Below are 21,763 nucleotides of genomic sequence, written 5' to 3'. Positions count from 1 at the left end.
GTTATACAATGTATTTTTTCCAACTAATTTATTCTATATAATATCAATTAGAAAAAGGGATATATATATATATATATATTCCTATATCCTATTTATATAGGATATTATATATATATCCTATCCTATTTTTGAGATTATATATATCTCAAAAAACAACATCTTCACCACCAAACACAGTAAGAAAACAAAAACCTAAAAAAACTAATACCAATAGTCGATTTTCACAGGATCCCACATCATCAGTCTGTAATTCTACAATTACATCAATAAAAAAAACAAAAAGAGAAATAATTTAAATATTTAGAAAACATAAAGCTAACAACCACAAAATTTTTCACAACACAACTTCACTGCCATACTGAAATGATGTAAATTTAAAATGTCACACAACTTTGTTGATAAACACTGTTGCTAACTGCTACAACCCACTATGTCTTTAATTAAAACATCACATTAAAAAATGACCTGTTGGTTAATCATTTCATATTTTTGTTTAAATTTATAAATATAATATTTTTCAAATATATTCATTTTTTTGTTGTACAAATATATATTACAAATTTCCAAAATTTCTAAATTATTCTTATAATCAGTAATACCATGCTTACATTGCAACAAATGGTTGGCCCATATTAGACACCTCTCTTTCTATTTCTAAGTACTGTAATGTTCCATACTGTAGATGTTCCATCTTTTTTTAAAAGATCTGTTAATTTTACCAATATTGATTTTATTACATTCATTGTATTTAATTTTATATATTCACGTAAATCTTTTCCATCATTTTTATTATTATTCCTTAAATAGTTTATAATATGGTTATTTGATTGATAAGTTTTTTAAATTAATTTTTATATTAGAAATTTTTTCTATTATTTTATTTGTATAATTGTATTCTAAGAAAAATCTATTAATTATCTCTGTATTATTATCTTGTTGCAATTTTGTACAATTATTGTGTTATTTTATTCTCTGTTTTTTATATACCTTTTCTTTCATTTCACTATCGAAACCATTAAATACTGCTATTTGTTTTATTACATCCATTTCTCTCTTGAGTTTTCATTATTTCTTATATAATGTATAGCTCTAAAAATCAGATTTTTATATGTACCAATTTTTTGTGACCATGGGTATTTACATTTATTGGTATGACCATTTTGGAATTTACATTTATTGTAATGCTATTCATTGTGAGTTATGAAGTTGATATTTCTATAACGTTGTTTTATGTTTATTTCAATCTTAATATCTAAAAAATATATTTCTGTTCTTTTCCATTTTGCATATAAATCTTAAATTATCTAATAATAATTTTTTTTTTTGTTGAAATGATCAAATGTTCATTATCCATAACTGAATTATATATATATATATATATAGTGTGTATGTGTCTAATATATATATATATATATATATATATATATATATGCATTTTTTAGCTTTTATGAATGTAGTTGTGTAATGTTTTAAATTTACATCATCCATTATGGCAGCGAAGTTGTGTTGTTACAAATGTTGTGGTTGTTAGGGTTTATGTTTTCTAGATTTTTATTTTTTATTTCTTTCTTATTTTTGTTATTTGATGAAACTGTGTACCTACTGACGATGCAGGATCTCACAAAAGTCAACTACTGGTATTAATTTTTTTTTAATATATATATATATGTATGTGTGTGTGTGTGTGTGTGTGTGTGTGTGTGTGTGTGTGTGTGTGTGTGTGTGTGTGTGTGTGTGTGTGTGTGTGTGTTTCATTCTAATTCTATACATACAGCATCATTATGAGGATCCAGCAATTAAATATATATTAATTGCTAAAGGATTCATTTCTCCTATACTGCACAGTATGGGTGAGAATGATTAATAATAATATTGTACTAATAAAACACTGTATTCACTGAAGTACTTTTGATGTAAGCCACTCACACTATTAAAATTAAATCATTCAGAAACAAGTATCTAATAGTAAATATTGCGATAAATACAATGTAATTTATACCTAAATAAATAAATTTATGGAAATTTATTTATATAGACCACAACTCATTGAGTGTACTGTCTTAGAATTTACTCAAACCATAAAATAAATAAATGAAAAATATTAATCTGTACCATTTTAATTTGTATTTCAATATTTCAATCAAAATCTATTAATAATTTACACTCTTTGCCAAAATTTATTTAATACCAATTTATGCCAGGTTTTTTTTAATACTAAAACATTATAATCAATAAAGCTAATACATGTTACTTTTGATTAGTAATCAATGGTTTTATCTTTTACTTGAATATTAATCATTTGTAAAAAGATATATGTCTATTAACATTTTGAAGTTACAATCTATGTTAAATTCAATATTTCTAAATTAATTATTTATTTTCATAGAAAGTACAGAACTATGTACAATTACAATAACATGAAAATAAGACGAATTTTATAGCATATGTTAAATACCAAGACAGAACACAATTTTATCCCAAAATATTAGCATGTCACCACAGATATCAATTCTAAAGCATTATTTAATTAATGATAATTAAACAAAATTTATGGTGTACTTTCATTTTACTTACTTTTCTGGATTTTTAATTTCTTCAGCAACAACAGTGACTGAAGACCTGAAAAAGAAATTGTTTATTTATATATCATTATAAGAAGAAAAAACTAAATCTACTACTCAATAATATTTATTAATTCAATATCTATAGAATTTACTATCAACTTTCTTTATTTTTTTAAACTGAATTTTCTACTTTTTTCATTTTTGAGTTTTTACCAACTCAATTCATGAAATTAAATTTTCAAAATTTTGCAATAACTTTAAAAAAGATTTTATATTATTAATTTAAAAATATATACATATTAAACTACATATCTTTTAGAAAATAAGTTGTAGTAGTACTATAAAAAAATACAAGAATATATTATCTTATGGACTCACCACCCGTCATACGCCCAAAGACCACTGTAGAATGCCAATACGAGATCTCGTAATGATGTACTAGAGCCTTCAAAACCTCTATTGAGGTTATGTACATTTCCTAAAATCATACCCAATTTTGTTAATACATTTGCACCTTTTCTTGCTATTAAGGTCTTGAAACCTTGAAGCAAGAACAGAGCAAATAACATGGATGATGAAGAAGCTTGTTCTTGTCCATAAGGACACTGAAGCATGGTGCAAAACATAAAAACATAAAACACATGATTAGATAAGATAAAAATATAAACATAACAGAATATACTCTTCAGTACACCTGAGGATATGCTGAAGAGCATTAATCTAATAACATATGGCCATTACAAATATAATTAACTTAATTAAACACACATAATAACAAAATTAGAACACATGCTATACCGTAAAGGTATTTTTTAAGCAAAAAATATTTAAAGGATTTATTTTATATATGTTATGTGTGTGTAATTAAAACACATATTGCTATACCATAAAGGTATTTTATAAGCAATAATGATACAGTGCAGAAGCAAAACAAAATAATAAATGATAATTAATTGTTATGTTATAATACACTACAAACAACATGAATAGCAATTGATTTTAAAGCAGAATGTAGATGTGTAAATAAATAAACAAAATTTATGTTTTTTTGAAAACATAAAGGTGAGATGTAATTTTATCTGTATATGAATCTAGTTAGAGCAGTTAACCGATTACTAAATTTGGGATTAATTTCTGACTTGGGCTTTAATATATTTTTTAAAGTCAAATTTATGTAGGGTTTACCCATAAAAAAAAATATGATGTGAACGTGAAATTTAATCAAGTGAAACTGCATTGACACAATTAATTATGTTTCACTTCTCTATTAATTGGACTTATAAAAACCATAACTGTAAAAAAGAAATGAAAAAAAAATTTGTACTTACTACAATTGTTTAACCTGTACTGTATAATTTAATACAATTAGTCATTAATTATAATTTGGGAGGAAAAATATAAAGTCATTAATTAATTATATTTTTTCTTTGCAATAAATAAAAGTGATGTAGACACAAAGATCAATTTACTGAAGTGAGGCGGAAAAGTTCCAATGAAGCAGAATAGTTTTTTCACACAAACCTAAAGTAAGCCAATAAAATTATCTAGGATTAATGTATAAAAACTGGAGACTTGCATAAAGACATACATCAAAAAGGGGTAAACTAATGAGATCAGTTAAAGAAATAAGGGAGGTTAATAAACAGCAATATGTAACACAAAAGCTCATAGCAGCAGATGTACTGTCTATAACTTATGAGAAAGTGACATAAGCTAGATCAGTATTTCAGGAATAAGATGCAGAGGCTTATTTATGGTAATTCAAAATTAAATTATGTTCAGTTTTTTTATTACAAATAGTTAATAATTAGTAAGTATTTAATAACATTGATAATAATTGTGAGTAAATTTAGTACAGTAAGCATAGCATAATAGGTTAAAAAATATTAACTGAAATTGATTAATTAATTAATTTTTCAATATGAAGAAAGTTTTCATTGTAAATTATTAACTATTTCAAATTATTTATCGCTACTTAAATATACTTTACATATAAACAATCAACGTATGAGTACAATTTGATTAATTTTAAACAATGAATTATTGTATAACTCTTCATATCATATAAAATAATTATGTCTCTGACAGTTTATCTTTAAAGGTCAGATTTATTATCTATAAAAAATAATTTGTCTGAAGAATGGACTTTCTGATGAATAATAGTAAACTAAAAACATTGTTCCAATTTCTACCAAAATTAGATAGTTCTGAATGAATGCTGAATAACAATGATTTGAATAATTAAAAAATACGTTTAATGAAGTGGGCAAATCTCAACAACAAAAAAATGTAATTTGTGTGAATAGGAAATAAACCTTACAACTTCTAGATTATTAATAAAACATTTTACATTACACAATGAACTCTCTAAATAATGTTCAATAGAAATAAAAACGTTTTTCGAATAGGGTTTTTTATAGTTACTTTTTTCTGCCTACCTTCATCTGATATAGAAAATTGGTAAGGAATTTTCATTATAAAATCTAACACATACGACAAATCAATTTTTTTTATTAATCACAACTACAAACTACCTACCAGTTATAACTGTCTGAAATATAAATGAGATATAAATTTTATAGAATATGAAAAATGCCTAGCCTGATCAAGGGACTTGAATCTAAAATCTCCTGCGTGAAAGGAAATACACTATCGCTCTTGTAAAGATCTAAGCACATTTTATTTCTTTTCTTTGAATTAAATGTACGTATTCACCCTTAACTTTGTAAAAAATTAATTACTTAATGGAGGATAAAGAAAGGTTCTGTAATCTGTTTCAGAAATTTATAAAGAATTAAAAAACAAATTTGTTTCAAATAAGACAGCAAAATCACTCATACAATCAGTAAAAAAGGATTATTTAGTTACCAAATACAATAACAACTAATCAAATACTAATGAAGTGCTTGAATTATTCATAGCAATCTTGTGAAATTTTAATTGTTTAAATACATTTTTAATTCGAGTGCAAGCATAGAATATTACTACCTCAACATAAGAACATTTTATAAGAAAAATTAACAAAAGATAAAAAAAATCAAATCAATAAAAATATTCTTCAAAAGTATTATTAATTTAAGATAAACATGCTCATTAAAGTTAAGTTTTTCATGCACAAAAAACCATAATGCAGTAATGTTTTTAATGGTTTTAAATTTAATGGACTTTTTTTAAAAATATAAATCAAATAATATAGTGATTGGTTTGCTTAGCATTTCTCCTGCCACCACCCCATTCGGTCACCCTAAAGCATAAGACCAAATTTCTGTGCCACAAACGGCTAGTGAGCCTCAAAACAGTTTAGTAATTAGGGTCCTAAATAGCTCCTAGAGCTTACCTAATAGCGTGAGCAGACTAAGCACGGTGCCATACTCCAACAGGTTATGTGTCCCAACTGCTCACTTGTCATATATTTACTAAAATGGGTAAGCACACCCCATTAACTACTAAAAATGTATATAACAACCATAAATTAAAAATTTACTTTGTATAGACAGCAATTCGCTGCCACACCTAGGTTGCTGAATTCCAGCAAGTACCCGTCCACCATATTAAAGCGCTTGGAGCCTTAATTGGCTGGTGGTCAGCCATACATCTCTAGGATAGCTTCCCACAGCATTGCGGTAGGAGTCTTTCCCGTAAGTAAACTACTGATGTCGGTTGAACAAGGCAACCCTTCAATAAGCCACTCATGGCTAAGAATGGAGGGGGTGGTGTAGCAACCAGACACAAGGTGGGTGTTCTTCTCCCTCATTGGGGGGGGGGGGGGGGGGGGGGAATTGAGATGAACAAAGCAACTGCATCAAGGAACTCCCACACGGTCCGACAATGCGGCTCTCACCTCATTGACTTACTGCTTGTGAGTGGCCAATTTTCCCCTTGACCTCTAAGTTCCAGGGTGGCCCAATCTCTGGCTCTCCCAAGAGCAGGGTAGTCAAACATCAGGTGTTCATTTGACTGGACCTCTCCACAGATACACAGCTCATCAGCTGCCAGGCGGAACCAAAACAGATATTGGTTCAAATTAACATGGTTGGTGAGCACGTGAGCACCTGGGCACCTGTTGCCCTTAAAAACTTGTACAGGGATCTTCCCTTAGCTGTGGTGTCCCATTCCCATAAGATAGTGATAGTGCAAATAATAACATATGAAATATGGCAACACATAAGCACGTGTTGCTAATGACAAATAAAACGCTTGCAAATAAATCTTTAGCATAAATAAAGCTTCAGTAAATTAACCTCTATCTGTTATAATGGAATAGTAATCCAAAATTTCCTTCAGTTCTAAGAATATAATAGGACTATACTTTCAAATATGATACAAATTTACAACTGTTACACTTAATATCTGAATAAAATTTAAAAAATTAATAAAGAAAATAATGGCAAAAATGTTATTATTCAAAGCAGTTTAGTTAAAAAAGAAAAGAAAAAGAAAGTTTAGTGGGCACTGTAGGAATAAGTTGTACAGTAGTGTGGTGAAACTTTTTGGACTTCCATCATTCATAAATGTGTTACGCATCAGCAAAATAATATAGAAACATAGAGGGGAAAAATAGTTAAAAGTATAGACGAAACACGAATTATTTGAAAATGATTATCACACAACAAAGAACCAAAATGTGTTAAAAAATATATATATTATGCAACTCCATGCAGTTAAATTTCAAAACATGTTAAATAAAATTAATTACAGATTTTGCACCATTTTTTTTAAACAAGCAACTTTACACCAAAATCAATAAACTTTATAAAATGATATTTAAATTCACATCTATTACAAAGATTATTTTTTCAAAATTTAAAATTAAAAATGACCATGAAAACATACTTAAATATTAAATATAATTTTTAAAAAATAAATAAAAATTACAACCGAGATAAAAATTGTTTCTTTGAACTACGATTTGATTTGATAGTAAATTTGTGTAATATTTAAATATCATGTAATTAGTTTTAACAAATAATTTGTATGAAAATAATATTATAATTTAATTATTATAACTTCAATATAATAATTATAATATTACTTATTCTAGTAACTAATACTATCATAAAACTTAATTACAATTAACTGTATATTACCATTACTAATATTAAAATGTTAGTTAATTATAATTACATTAAATTTATACTATGCTTTTCAATGAGATTAAATTGCATACAACTTATTCTTGGATATATTTTGGGTAATACCAAATATTTGCCTGGACACCAAATATACTATACTGAACACTGATTAAACATCTGAAGTTTTTACAGAAAAAATTTCAAATCCAGTAAGCAGGGAACTCAATAAAGGGCTTTCTTCTTTGCTAATGAAACCTCAGCAAATGAAATTAGTTTAAATGCAATTGAAATTAATGGTAAATGCAATTCTTTTGTATTCTTTAATTGGTTGTGACTAAGATGTAGTCTGAATGTTACCGTTTAATCATTTATAGGCGCACAGATAAATGGGAAAATTAAAATAATAAAATTTTTAACAATTTCATTACATCTTCAAGTATAAAATTGTATATAAAAACAAAATTTTTGAATTTTGGTACTCATGATATACTGTTTTATAAGGGATTTTAAACCAATTAGAATACATATTAAAGTGAAAATTATAAAATTTTATTTTGTTCTAAATCAAGCCTCCACAAACTCTGTAAAAGTCTAATTAAGAGAAAAGCTAGCTCAGGTTCTGATAAGATTTTATAATTATCATATTAAAAAAAAGTAAAATGCAGCCAATTGAAAATATGTTTTAAGAATAAAACATTCAGAAATGCACAAGAAAAAATGCAGACCAAATTAAAAAAATTAGAATAATAATATGAAGGCTATTCGGAAAGTAACTGCTGAGTCATTATTAAAAAAAAACACCAACTGATAAAAACACAATTTATTTTATACATCTTATAGCTACTTTTTTACATAATTGCCATCTAAATTAAGGTACTTCTCATATCTGTAAATAAGTTTTTGAATACCCTCAACATAAAACTCTGCCACCTGTGAATTAAACCAAGTAGTAACACAGTTTTTCAACTGCTCATAATTTTCAAAATGCTGCTTTGTTAACAATCTTTATATTTTCTGGAAAAAGTGATAATCACTGGGTGACAAATCAGGCCTGTGTGGAGGTTAACAACTCCCATTTGAAACTGTCGATTTGGCATTGAGTGTGTACTGCAGGATGTGAATGAGCATTATCATAAAGAAAAACGATACCTGAACTCAGCATGTTGTGTCGTTTGTATTGCATGGCCCTACTCAATTTCTTGCAATAAGTTTCAGTATTAATTGTCATGCCTCTTTCCATAAAATCAACCAAGATCACATCTTTACAGTCTCAAAAAAACTGAGGAGTTGAAAAACGGTGTTAGTACCTGGCTTAATTCACAGGCGGCAGAGTTTTATGATAGGGAACTTATTTACAGATATGACGTGCCTCAACTTGAATGGTAATTGTATAAAATAGTACCTAAAAAATGTAGCTATAAAATATTATATAATAAATTGTTTTTTTATCTACAGGTTTTTTTTTTAACGATGAATTGGAAGTTACTTTCCAAACAGCTCTAATATAATGACACAAAAACTGTACTCCTAAGCACTTTTATTACAATAAACTGGAAGAAGTTAAACTCTCATTAACTACTATAATTATTAATAATCAAAAATTATTCTTTTTGATACTCCAAGACCTGTGGTTAAAATTATTACGTATGAAACAAGCACCGTTACTATTACAAATTTATGCTTGTTGCTATTAAAGTCATTATAAACTAACACTATATTAGGATTGAATCATAATAAATTTTCTAAAACCTTGTCAAGAATAATTCAATGACTTTCAGTGTACAGGTAATGTTCAGGTACATTTATAATAGTGATAACAAGGTAATCGCTATCATAAATTAAATTAATTCAAATAAATCTACTCTAACCAAGTATATTACACGATGATTAAAAAATTTATTTTAAAAATAAATTTCTTGTTAGTTTATAAACAAAGAACTTGCATATTTCATTAAAAAAAAATGTTAATTTACATAAAATTATTATTTATTTTAAATTAAAATGTAACTACAACAGAATTAATAAAATATTGTCTAATAATAATAATATTCACAAATTATATACAATGTTAATGACTGATTATTTTATTACTGATATTTAAATTAAAAATTTTTCAGATAATAAGCGATTATATTTACAGTATTTTATAATACACTAAAATGAATTTAAATTAAATGAGACAATTTTATTTATAACTTTAGCCCTGTTACATTTAAGCAACTATTCAACATGCTAACAATATCAGCAGAGTACATTTTACATGAATTTGCAAAAAGAAGTAAAAAAATGAATATTTAAAAGACATTAGCTTCCAAAAAATTTTAACTAATTTTATGCAAGAAATATTATTAGAGGAAAATTATGTTTACAGATATTACAATTTTTAAAAAAATAAGAAAAGTAAACAGATAAATTAAGAAATAAAGCAAAATATAAAAAAAAATGTCTGGGAATGTTAAGCACTAGTAGAATAACATTCCTAGAAATCTCTTTTTGTAAATAAAATTAATAAAGTTAAACTAATGAAAACGTTTACTGTTATAGCACTAAGTTCTTAGTGAACAAAAGCAAGGTGGTGCTACATCTTCAAAAATATTTTTGCTCTGATGTTGAGCAATTAATGAAGATTAACACTAAGACAATGAATGTTTTTACTAATCTAAATGTTAAAAATATAATTTAAGATTTGTTACTTTAGTATAGATACGATGGGAATTAAGTAATAAACTAAATATTTTACTATCATAAAAATGCATTTAACAGAATAATTTATTTTGTTAAATAACTTCTAACTTATTAATCCACATTAATAGGTCTTGTTAAACTGTTATAATGATTTATTTACTTACCATTTACTGACATAAAAATGAATAGGACCCTAGATTATAAGATGCATAAAATGTTAACCCATTAAATTAGGAATCTATGTATCACCAGAATCATTACAATCATAAAAATCATGCATATATAAATTTGAAACAGAAAATATTACCAGAAAAACACACTTTGATATCTTACTGGTATCTTTTTTCTTTGTAACTTTTATGTGTGGTATGCGTATCTTATTTGTGATCATTATGTACTATTGTTCATTATGTATAATATATTATGCATGTAAATATGCTTGTATATACATAAAAATAATCATGCCAGTTTATGAAAGGACTTACCACAAGTCAGGCTGTATGCACCTCCAACTATAACTACGATGCAAGCTAATATCTTGAAAGATGAAAAGATATTTTGTAGACGAACAAATAATTTAACACTTGAATAGTTTATATATGTAATAACACCTGAAACAAAAATAAATATTTCTGTTTATTATTTTTTTTAAAAATAAAAATAAAAAATCTTCCCAACTTCACAAATCTATTATATATAGATTTTTTTAATAATAATATTCAGAAAGCAACTCCAAATTTTTCTTTTTAAATAAAAAAAACTGCTTCTGTAATGGTAAAAAGTCTGCAATATTCAGTCAAGGAATCACCATGAATATGGTGTGATAACTAATTGCTATGATGAATACTGTAAGCACTCATCATAAGACTCTCATATTATCGTCACTGGTATACTGAGAGATCTGTATTGACTTAATGAATGTGATAACAACCAAAATATATGGCAATAACCATACGCAACATATAGATATACACATTTTTTGAATCATACTATTAACCGCAATCCACCATTACTGAGCTGACAGAATAGAAAAAAGTAGGATTTTATCTATCAAGAGAATGCCATTACAGGATGATATACAGATAGGCAGTAGTCCTTTTTTTACAATAATCATATAAATAATTTTAAGAATCATCAGTTACAGTTCCAATATTTTGGGCAAATAATTTCTGTAAAGTAGAAAGAACATGAAAGTATACCAGGAATTTTTGTAGTGTTTCCGATGATTCTCCTGCATTCAACTGAGAATATAGATTGTAAAAGTTTCTTAAAAAGAAGGTAGAGTAAAGTATCACAAAGAATGAAATTGAAGAACAAGGTTTTACAAACTTGGATAAAATTGGATATTATCACAAAGTGTTTAAAAAATAATGGTAGGTACAAGTATTTCATTAGAGATCATCTTTATTTGGAATAAGTTGTAGAAAAAAGAAAGAGAATGAAATTCCAAATCTCTTTGCTTCATTCAAAGAACAGCTGTTTATGCTATGCAGTACAAAACTACGCTATTAGGTTATGTTTTATGTTAAATAATTAATGCAATGTATAATTATTACTGTTTTCACGAGGATGGGAAGTCAACCAGAATTAAAAGTTTGATTCTAAAAGAGGAAGGGATATTCTTGAAAGTACTTTGTTTTAAGTTAAGTATTTTGTTATGATAAACCACTGAAGGTGAGAATTCAGGTGGATTGGTTAAGATGCAAATTGGGAAAGTTTTGGGATGGGATTATGAAAGGAGCTTAGTATTTTTGTAGTAAAGGATAGAGACAAATTGATGAGCCAAACATTTAGATACTTAGGTTAAATTGTAGTGATGACTGAATTAAAGATGAGGGTTATAAAGGAAGGGGGAGAGAAATATATAAACAGAAACTGAAGAAGTGGGATTGAGATGAATACTTTGACATTGAAAGTGCATGAAACACAAAATAATATTACTTGTAATAAAAAGTAAAAATCAATTAACTAATGATGTAAAGAATATTAATATAGGTAATGATAATAAAATTTTAATTATTACTACCAAAATCATTCATTTATTAAAAATACTTTGATGATAACTTACATAAAGTCATCACAGATAATATTTTCTTCAATAATAATCCATGTTGTGTTATAAGCTCAACGTCAAATATGACTGTAAGAGGTGTATAAACATATTCAGTAAAAGTAAGAATCACAATTGCCACCTCAGCCGGTCGTAAAATTAATACCACTACCCAAACATAAAGAAAACTAGGTAATGGTCCAAAAAATTTATGATGTTTGCTAAATGCAGCTCTAAAGTATGAATATTCAGCTCCAGAACGAGGTACTACTGTACTTAATTCTGAAAATGACAGCGCCCCTGCAAATTAAAAAAAAAATAAAAATTATAAAAAATTCAAAATTACTTATTAATGTTCAAAAATTAAAATTTGGATTATTACACCAAATTTCTACACCATGGCCTCCCTCATCTCATCAACATTTCAACATTATCAATGAATGATGATGTTTAACTAATGTAAGAGAATACCAAACATAGTATTTAATCAAATGATTATCTTTCTTCATTTTTTATCAATTTATTTACTGTATTATATACGATTGAATAGTTTTTTGTTTTTTTTTAATAAAAATAACAATTAAAATTAAATTAACAGAAAATGAAATAAGAAAAGTTCTATAAATATAATAAATGATCTGTTAAGTTGAAGTAATGCAATTGAAACACCTACTGGAAATTTTTTTGTTAAAATTTAATAACTGGCAATTAATTTATAATGTCCTTTACACTGTCCAAATGACAAAAAATCAATTAATCACCTTATTCTTATCTAATAAAACACAAATTTCAAGATTTAATACTTTCTATATTTTATTATAAATAAATTATTTATTTTCATCAATACAAAGTACTAAATCAAATTTATTTCTTTTTTTAATTTTCAAATTACAAAAAATGTCTGAAAAATACAAAACATTTTATATAAAGACAATAATAATACTCAAAACAAGAAATAAAATTAACTGAAACAAAGTGTAGATGTAACTCAAATGATGCAAGATCGATTAAAATTTAGATACCCTAAAGAGATACAAAAAATTGGTTTATCAACAGCTACAACAGAGAGCAAAAAAAAAAAATACTCGGTGGATAATAAACTGCACAAAATAAGTCAAATATACGCTTTATATATTAAAATATATAATTATATATATTAATTCATGCCTTTTGGAGATGCATGTAATTGAATACTACATTCATTACATTGTTATGCTAAGTAATTCTTCTGCATCCTCAACCAGAAGAATGCAAAAATCTTATTTCCCATTTAAATTTAGTACTATTATTCTTGGAATTTATTAAAAAAATCTGATTAATAAAGATCTGATTGAGAAAGATGACTCACCACCACCTACCTAACAAAAAATACTGTAATCAAAATAAATTTGGCAAGTGTCAAATAAAAATTTCTCTAAGATAAAAAAAAACTAAAGATAAAAAATACTCGGTGGATAATAAACTGCACAAAATAAGTCAAATATACACTTTATATATTAAAATATATAATTATATATATTAATTCATGCCTTTTGGAGATGCATGTAATTGAATACTACATTCATTACATTGTTATGCTAAGTAATTCTTCTGCATCCTCAACCAGAAGAATGCAAAAATCTTATTTCCCATTTAAATTTAGTACTATTATTCTTGGAATTTATTAAAAAAATCTGATTAATAAAGATCTGATTGAGAAAGATGACTCACCACCACCTACCTAACAAAAAATACTGTAATCAAAATAAATTTGGCAAGTGTCAAATAAAAATTTCTCTAAGATAAAAAAAAACTAAAGATAAAATATACTCGGTGGATAATAAACTGCACAAAATAAGTCAAACATACGCTTTATATATTAAAATATATAATTATATATATTAATTCATGCCTTTTGGAGATGCATGTAATTGAATACTACATTCATTACATTGTTATGCTAAGTAATTCTTCTGCATCCTCAACCAGAAGAAAGCAAAAATCTTATTTCCCATTTAAATTTAGTACTATTTTCTTGGAATTTATTAAAAAAAATCTGATTAATAAAGATCTGATTGAGAAAGATGACTCACCACCACCTACCTAACAAAAAATACTGTAATCAAAATAAATTTGGCAAGTGTCAAATAAAAATTTCTCTAAGATAAAAAAAAAACTAAAGATAAAAAAGTAATCTAAGATTAAAAAATACTAATAAAACTAGCCAATAAGTTATTTTATTCCCCTGTTCAAGTTAATGGGTACACCCACAATGCAGTTATATAACTTTTCCACACTCTTATTAGGAGTTTCATTTTTCTTCATACCCTGGGAGAGATTTATAAAAATTTTTTATTACAGAATTTCTATTAGCAACCTTCATAGAATATTATGAAAATTATATATTGTTTTAACCTACTGTTTACAATTAAAAAATTAATATTTGGAATAGTGTGTACATTTTAACTTCTGTATTCAGTATTATAAAAAATTCTAGTCAAATGTTTTTGATTAATAAATCACCACTGAAAAATGAAAAAGTATACAAATTTCATAACTATTTAGCTTAAAATTTTAGTCAAGCAAGTTTAGTCAGTTTTCAGTTTGCTGTATGGCTTAACTACTACTAGCTTTATCTTTAGTACTATTTCTTTCCTATTTACATAAAAATACAAGCAGTTCCATATTCCTAATTACTTAAAAACAAGTTAATATACTGTAAAGCTAATTAATAAATCTATTATATTATCTCCTTGTGTTTTTTTAAAATAAAAATGTTTACTAATTAGCTTTTTTTTAGGTCAACTTACCTAACAGTGATATTAAACCACATACAGCCCAAACTACAAGACTAAGCCCTACAGATCCAGAATGTTTAAGTGCACTTGATGGTGAAACAAATATACCAGATCCTAAAAAAAAACAAAGAAAAAATTCTGCTTATTTATTTACAAATTAAAAGTATACTTAAAGAAATTTTAATGAACAGATCCATACAATTTACCAATTTAAACACCAAAAATATACTAATATGAATTTTTTTTCCCTTTAAAACAATGAATATTTATTAAATTTCTATAACTGACTTGAACAAAGGAAAGCTCAATATCAATTTACTTCTCAATACTGAGTTTTTGCATTCTGACTGGCATTCCGTAACAGCTCCAATAGATGGTAATTAAATGAATTTCTGCAATATATTAAAAAATAGCATGCCTGACCACAACTCAAACCCAAAACCTCTGGATGAAAGGCAGTGATTCTGCCATTCCATCACTGAGATTAGCAAATAAAAATAAGGATCAAAAGTTTGTAGAAATTTTTTTTTTCTGAGGCATTTTAATTACTAAAAAATAAAATATTAATTTTTTAATACTAGTACAAAACCATTGTAAAATTAAAAAGAAGTTAAAAAATATATTTAAGAAATAATTCCACTTAATAGGGTAGATATAAAAAATTAATTTTTGTAAATTATTAGTCTCAGTTTAATTATTAATTAATCAATTCAGTGAAATAAATAAATAAATGTCAAGGCTTCAGTTAAGAGGGCAAAGTTATAAATCAATTGTTTGGATATCATACAGGGGGTACATGAAGCATCACGTGTTATACTACACTAATATTTCTTATTGTTGCATCAGAATCTGATTTTGTTAATAATTATATAATGATTTACTTAAAAAAATTACACACAATTTTTAATATCTATACATAGAAAAAAATAAAATTTCTATGAATTAAAATATTACTATATGCAAATAAAATTAAAAAAAAAATTAAGATTTACCTATCATAACACTAACAATAAGACTGATAGCGCTAAATAGTCCTAATTCACGCTGAAGTTGAACATTTTTTGATGAGTTCGAAAGTGATGATGATGTGCTGCTACTCCTCTTCGGTACACCATTGGTAGTCGTTTCTGTTTTAGTAGGCAATTCGTTTTTATTTCCGCTTCCTTCATTTTTGCCATTACTTTGACCTAAAATGTGCAATTAGTTAATTAAAATATTATAAATAAATAAAAAAGAAAAAAATAATGTAGGAGAAAATGTATTACTTTTTTTATTTTATTTTTGTTTGGAGAGAATAAACCAGTAAACCAGAAAACTTCATATTTATTATTATAAAATGTAATGATGGTTGGTGGATAATGTTATATTACAGCCTTCAAAATGTTTCAAAATAAGGTAAATAGAATATCTCAAAAAAATAATAAATAGCTTTATGTTTTTATGCACATAATTAAATGTAGTTAAATGAATTTTGTGTTAAGAGTGGTGCAGATAGTTAATCCTAGCCTTCCAATGCAAAAGGTTAATGTAATAAAACTTGATTGAATTGGTTACATTTCAGTACTCTGCTTGTTGTCATTACTGCTTGTTATTTTAGTGCTACTGCTTGTTGTCATTCTGTTATGTCTTATTAACAGTACATCCTAGTCTAGTGAACCTTAGATTTTCCAAATTTATTCATTATATGGATAAGCAGCTATCAACAGGCTATTAAAAAAGCTGCACAGTTATTTTAAGACTTGCAGAATATCATAAATATGAATGAGGTGCCTTTTCTTAGTTACCATTTCATACCTATCACAAGTAAAAAATACCTGATAGAAATATTCCAAAAATATTTTTCCTGTTATTAAAAAAAAAAAAAACTCTGGATAGGGTCCTGTATAAGACAGTAAAATGTGTCTTTCTATAACCTGGTGGACTCACAACTCTCAAGGTATTGAAAATATATGAAGGAAGAATAAGATAGCTAACAATTAATTTCCATTTATTTTAAAACTTTTTATTTTAATATTATTAACCTAAAGGTGACACCTTCACTCTGTCAATTATAGGGATGAGCTATATAAATACCAATACTCTCAGAGAAAGAAACTCTAAGTGGTGTCTCTAATAAGAGAATTGTTTTAATTGTATAATGGCCACAGCAAACTTCAGACCAGATAATGCAAAGTAACATATTAATATACACAGTAGCAATGACATATTTTTTTTTTTTTTTGAATGAGAAATGAATTTTTTTAGATATGAAAAATGTCAAGCCTGACAAGATTTAACTCGTACAACTGTCTTAGCTCACTATGGAATGTTAAAATAAATGAATAACAATAGAACCCAAAGCCAAAAATAAAGCCTTAGACCTTCAAAGGTTAACATAATGAAAAAAGCGTAATATTATTTATTAAATTTATTTTTTCATTACTTTTTTAGATTAATTAAATTCAATTAATCTAAATTCTTATATTCAGTTAATTTTTACACAACTGAACCAACTAAATATTTTGCAAATAAGTAACTTTCAATGAAACAGTAACATTCTATAAATAACATCGTAAAAATTATTTATTAAAAAAATATTTACTAATTCTAAAAATAAATTTTAATAATTTTTATAAACCAGAAAAGTTTTTTATGTCAACATTTGTAACAGATTAAAATACAATTTCTCAAAATTATAAAAATTCAAGTTTTTATTATTAATATACTAAAAAGTTATGCTTATTATTATATATATATATATATATATATATATATATATATAACTGCTTGGCTTATTATTTATTTCATTTGCAACAAAATTCATTACTAATAATTAAAAAACTAAAACGTAATAAAAAGATTAGAATAATTATAATGGGCTTAGATCTGTAACTACCAGAGTGAGAATAAACAATTTTCTAGAATATTTAAAGGAGAAAATCCATTGTATCTACCCCAACAATTACAAATCCAACTTTGAAATATTTATTATTTGGAATTCCATACAAGTATAAACTAAATCATTTTAAGATTTTAAATATTTAAAATTAAGTATTTATTGATCAAAATTTGAAGTTACTTTTATTTGTTTAAAAAAACGTTTTTCATTATTTTAAATAAGTAAAGCCCTAAAAAAAACTGCCTGTATGAAAAACTTTGTTCATAAGATGTGAAAAGGCAAGAAACTTGCATCTTAGCAAAAATATAAAAAGAATACAGAGAAATTATGTAAACAGAGTGTGTGAATTAAAGCTATCTGAAAATATATATATTTACTTCCTTGTACGAAGTAAAGGAAGTACTGTGATCGTGAAAAATTTCGGTTTTCAGATTTCAACAGATATATGAAATTTGACCATCCCTGAATCAATTCTAACATCACTGTTGTAACATCTAGTTCTGCACCTCCTCTTTTGATTGCAATCGACTGAACCATAAGTGTCCAAAAAAGCCCAAAATCAAAAAACATTTGGATTTTGGACTTTTTCTTAACTGCAATAATAAGCCCTCATTGAGAGCTTTTCAACGATATATCATAAATGGTACTTATTTTCATTGGTTCCAGAGTTTACCCAAATAAAATTTTAATTAATGAAATATATGGATCTTACAAGGCATATCGATTCGAGTCTGACTTCATCTTTTTTTTTTTAATTTAAATATATTGATTTATTAATAATTATTAATCTCAGATTGTAAAAAAAAAATATGAAAAATTATCATAAGTTATTAATCAAATACAATTTTATGTACTTTTCATTTTGAAAAAATATATATATGAAATTTAATAGGCGTACAAGGAATTCGGTCATGTGGTGTCCACATCAGGTTTTTCTAATAATTTTCTTAAAAATGGTAGGTTTTTCTAATAATTTTCTTTTAGGGTGAAAATGGTTTGAATATTACATCAGTTTATATATCAATACCACACAACAATCCAATCCTAAGCAATTAAAACAAACACAATAATAAAACTTTCCACTTAAGTTAGCTGAAAAAAAAAGAACCAGCAGAAGAGATTTCTAAATAAATAAAAAGAGTTATTGAAATTAGTTCATTTGCTGAAAACTTGATGCTTGAATATATGTAAAAAGAACATAAACATTGATCAAACTAAGAATTTTCCCTTTTCATGAAATCTTTAAAAAATAATTTTTCTACTCAATCAAGAACTTGTTTTTTTAAGTCCGTAAAAACAATTCAAAATTCTATTTAAAAATGTATTTTAAGGAAATTGATTATTTAACCTGATTTATATAAGTTATATATTAAACATAAAAAATAGAACAATTTTTTAAATATCTTGAATTTGCATCTAAAACAATCTCAACATATTTTTAATTAATAAAATTCATATGTTAAATTGAAAAATCTACTGTGAAGTTGAAAATAAATAAAAAATAAAAAAAGTTAATTAAAAAATAAATAAATAAATTTGAAACAATTAATTCCTTTAATGCTCCTTTTATTTTTATTTTCATGCTCCTTTAATGTACTTTTATTTTTCATGTTAAATAAAAAGAAATTTGATGTGGACACCAAATGATTTCCTTTTACGCCTTTTAAGTTGCATATACAATTTTTTTTTTTAAATGAAAAGTACATATAATTTTATTTCATTAATAAAAAATTTTATTTGTTATTTTTATTTTTTATTTTATATTTTTATTGTTATTATTGAATTATTATTTATCGTAATTTTTTTTTACACTCTGAGATTAATAATTATTAATAAATCAATATATTTCAATTAAAAAAAAAAAAAGTTAAAAAAAGGAGATAAAGTCAGATTCGAACCGATGTGCCTTCCCCTTGTAAGATCCAAATATTTCATTAATTAAAATTTTATTTGGTTATAAGTCTGAAACCAATGAAAATAAGTACCACTTATAACATCTTTGAAAAGCTCTCAATGAGGGCTTTTCAACTGCAGTTAAGATATTATATATATAATAACAATAAACATAACTTTTTAGTATATTAATCATAAAAACTTGAATTTTTATAATTTTGAGAAATTGTATTTTAATCTGTTACGAATGTTGACATAAAAAACTTTTCTGGTTTATAAAAATTATTAAAATTTATTTTTAGAATTAGTAAATATTTTTTTAATAAATAATTTTTATGTAGATTTTACAACAGCCCTACATCCAAAATTTCATTTTCATACGGCTATTCATTTTTGAGTTATGCGGTACATACGTACGTACAGACGTCACGCCAAAACTACTCAAAATGGATATTTCCGTTTAAATATGAAAACCGAAATATTTCGCAATCGTACAAGGAAGTAAAAAAGAAAATTTAACTTTTAAAGGTTAATCTTAAGAGTTATTAAATCTTAAAAATTCTATAGAATGAAGATCTATATTCCTTTAAATATTGAAATCGACAAAATATTTTTATTAAAATTACAATCTATAAAATCAATGAAAAATTGGATGTTTTTCAAATTTCAATACTTTGTTTTTTACATAAACAAATAATAGAGATGAAGAAAACCATTTAATTTATTTTGATTCAATAAAGGTTAAGAGGTTAGTTATTTATATTCATTAAATCAAATTATTTATTAAATAATAATTTAATAATTTAAAAAATAATATTATTAATAAATTAATTTTAATTTAAAATTAGTTTAATTTTTTTTTAACCTCCGAGACCACCGTTAGGTATTGCTTCAGAGGACGAGATGAATGATTTGTAGCGTCTGTGAAAATCCCATGCCTGACCGGGATTCGAACCTAGAACCTAGAACCTATGAATGAAAGCCCCAAACGCTACCACTCGCGCCACGGAGGCTGGTTTAATATTACTAAGTATATTTATTCGTTATTTTATTTTAGAATTGGTTTAATATTTTAACTATATTTAAGTTGATCAAATCAGATGAGTAAAAGACAAATTCACAAATACTTTTCCAAACAAAACTTAAAATTAAACAAGGTAAAAATTGTTTATTTTAATAAGCTAAAAAAAAATTAAAATTATTTGATTTTACATGGGTACAATTCTGTGTAAAATTATATATAAACTTCAGTAACTGGTAAAATATATTTAAAGATTGAAAGTCTGGTGGTCACAATAGAATTGTTTAATACTAGAGTATTGTTTCAACCTTCAGATGAAAATAAATAAAATTAAAAATAAATTCTAAATAGATTAAAATTCATACAAATTTAACGTAATTAATTTTACAGTTAAATACTAAAAGCGAGATTTAAAAATACAAATGTTTTTTTTCATATAAATAAAATGCATTTTAAGAGATAAAAAATGAAAACCACTGTTTTTATTTTATAAAGTGATCTACTAATAAAAAAAGATGAAATTAGACGCATACATTTATTTCAGGTTAGAAAATTAAACATACCAAAACAAGCAAGAAGTAAATTCCTCATTTACGTTAAACTAATAAAATTTTTCTAATATTAAAAAAGAAAATTACAAAAGAAATTTAATCGCAATGTGAATTTAAAATAGTTTCACAAACACATTAACACTAACACAAACTTAATTTCACACATGCAAAAATCAATGTCTGAGGCAAAATACTCTCTACACCATTAGTAAAGCAATAGTGTCTAATTTTAGGGTTATGCATCTCCTATTTATACTCCCATCGTAGCCACA

General features: G+C 25.4%; 1 protein-coding gene across 3 annotated transcripts in view; it reads right to left on the bottom strand.

The window, feature by feature from the left end:
* LOC142328683 (b(0,+)-type amino acid transporter 1-like) overlaps nt 1-21,763 on the bottom strand; it is a 148,677-nt gene that overhangs the window by 12,990 nt on the left and 113,924 nt on the right. For 2 of the 3 annotated variants that reach the window (XM_075372604.1, XM_075372602.1), the window contains exons 3-8: nt 16,141-16,335; nt 15,161-15,262; nt 12,390-12,671; nt 10,807-10,932; nt 2,943-3,042; nt 2,575-2,619 (exon numbers count right to left, since the gene is read on the bottom strand). In XM_075372604.1, the coding sequence (XP_075228719.1) occupies nt 2,575-2,619; nt 2,943-3,042; nt 10,807-10,932; nt 12,390-12,671; nt 15,161-15,262; nt 16,141-16,335 (850 nt within the window). Of the gene's footprint in view, nt 1-2,574; nt 2,620-2,942; nt 3,043-10,806; nt 10,933-12,389; nt 12,672-15,160; nt 15,263-16,140; nt 16,336-21,503; nt 21,724-21,763 lie in introns of those variants that run through there. The other variant, XM_075372603.1, reaches the window with a different exon arrangement.

The sequence above is a fragment of the Lycorma delicatula genome, chromosome 8 (assembly GCF_047948215.1).
Source record: "Lycorma delicatula isolate Av1 chromosome 8, ASM4794821v1, whole genome shotgun sequence".
In the NCBI taxonomy this organism is placed as follows: Eukaryota; Metazoa; Arthropoda; class Insecta; order Hemiptera; family Fulgoridae; genus Lycorma; species Lycorma delicatula.
This window is presented reverse-complemented; position numbering and strand designations above follow the sequence as displayed.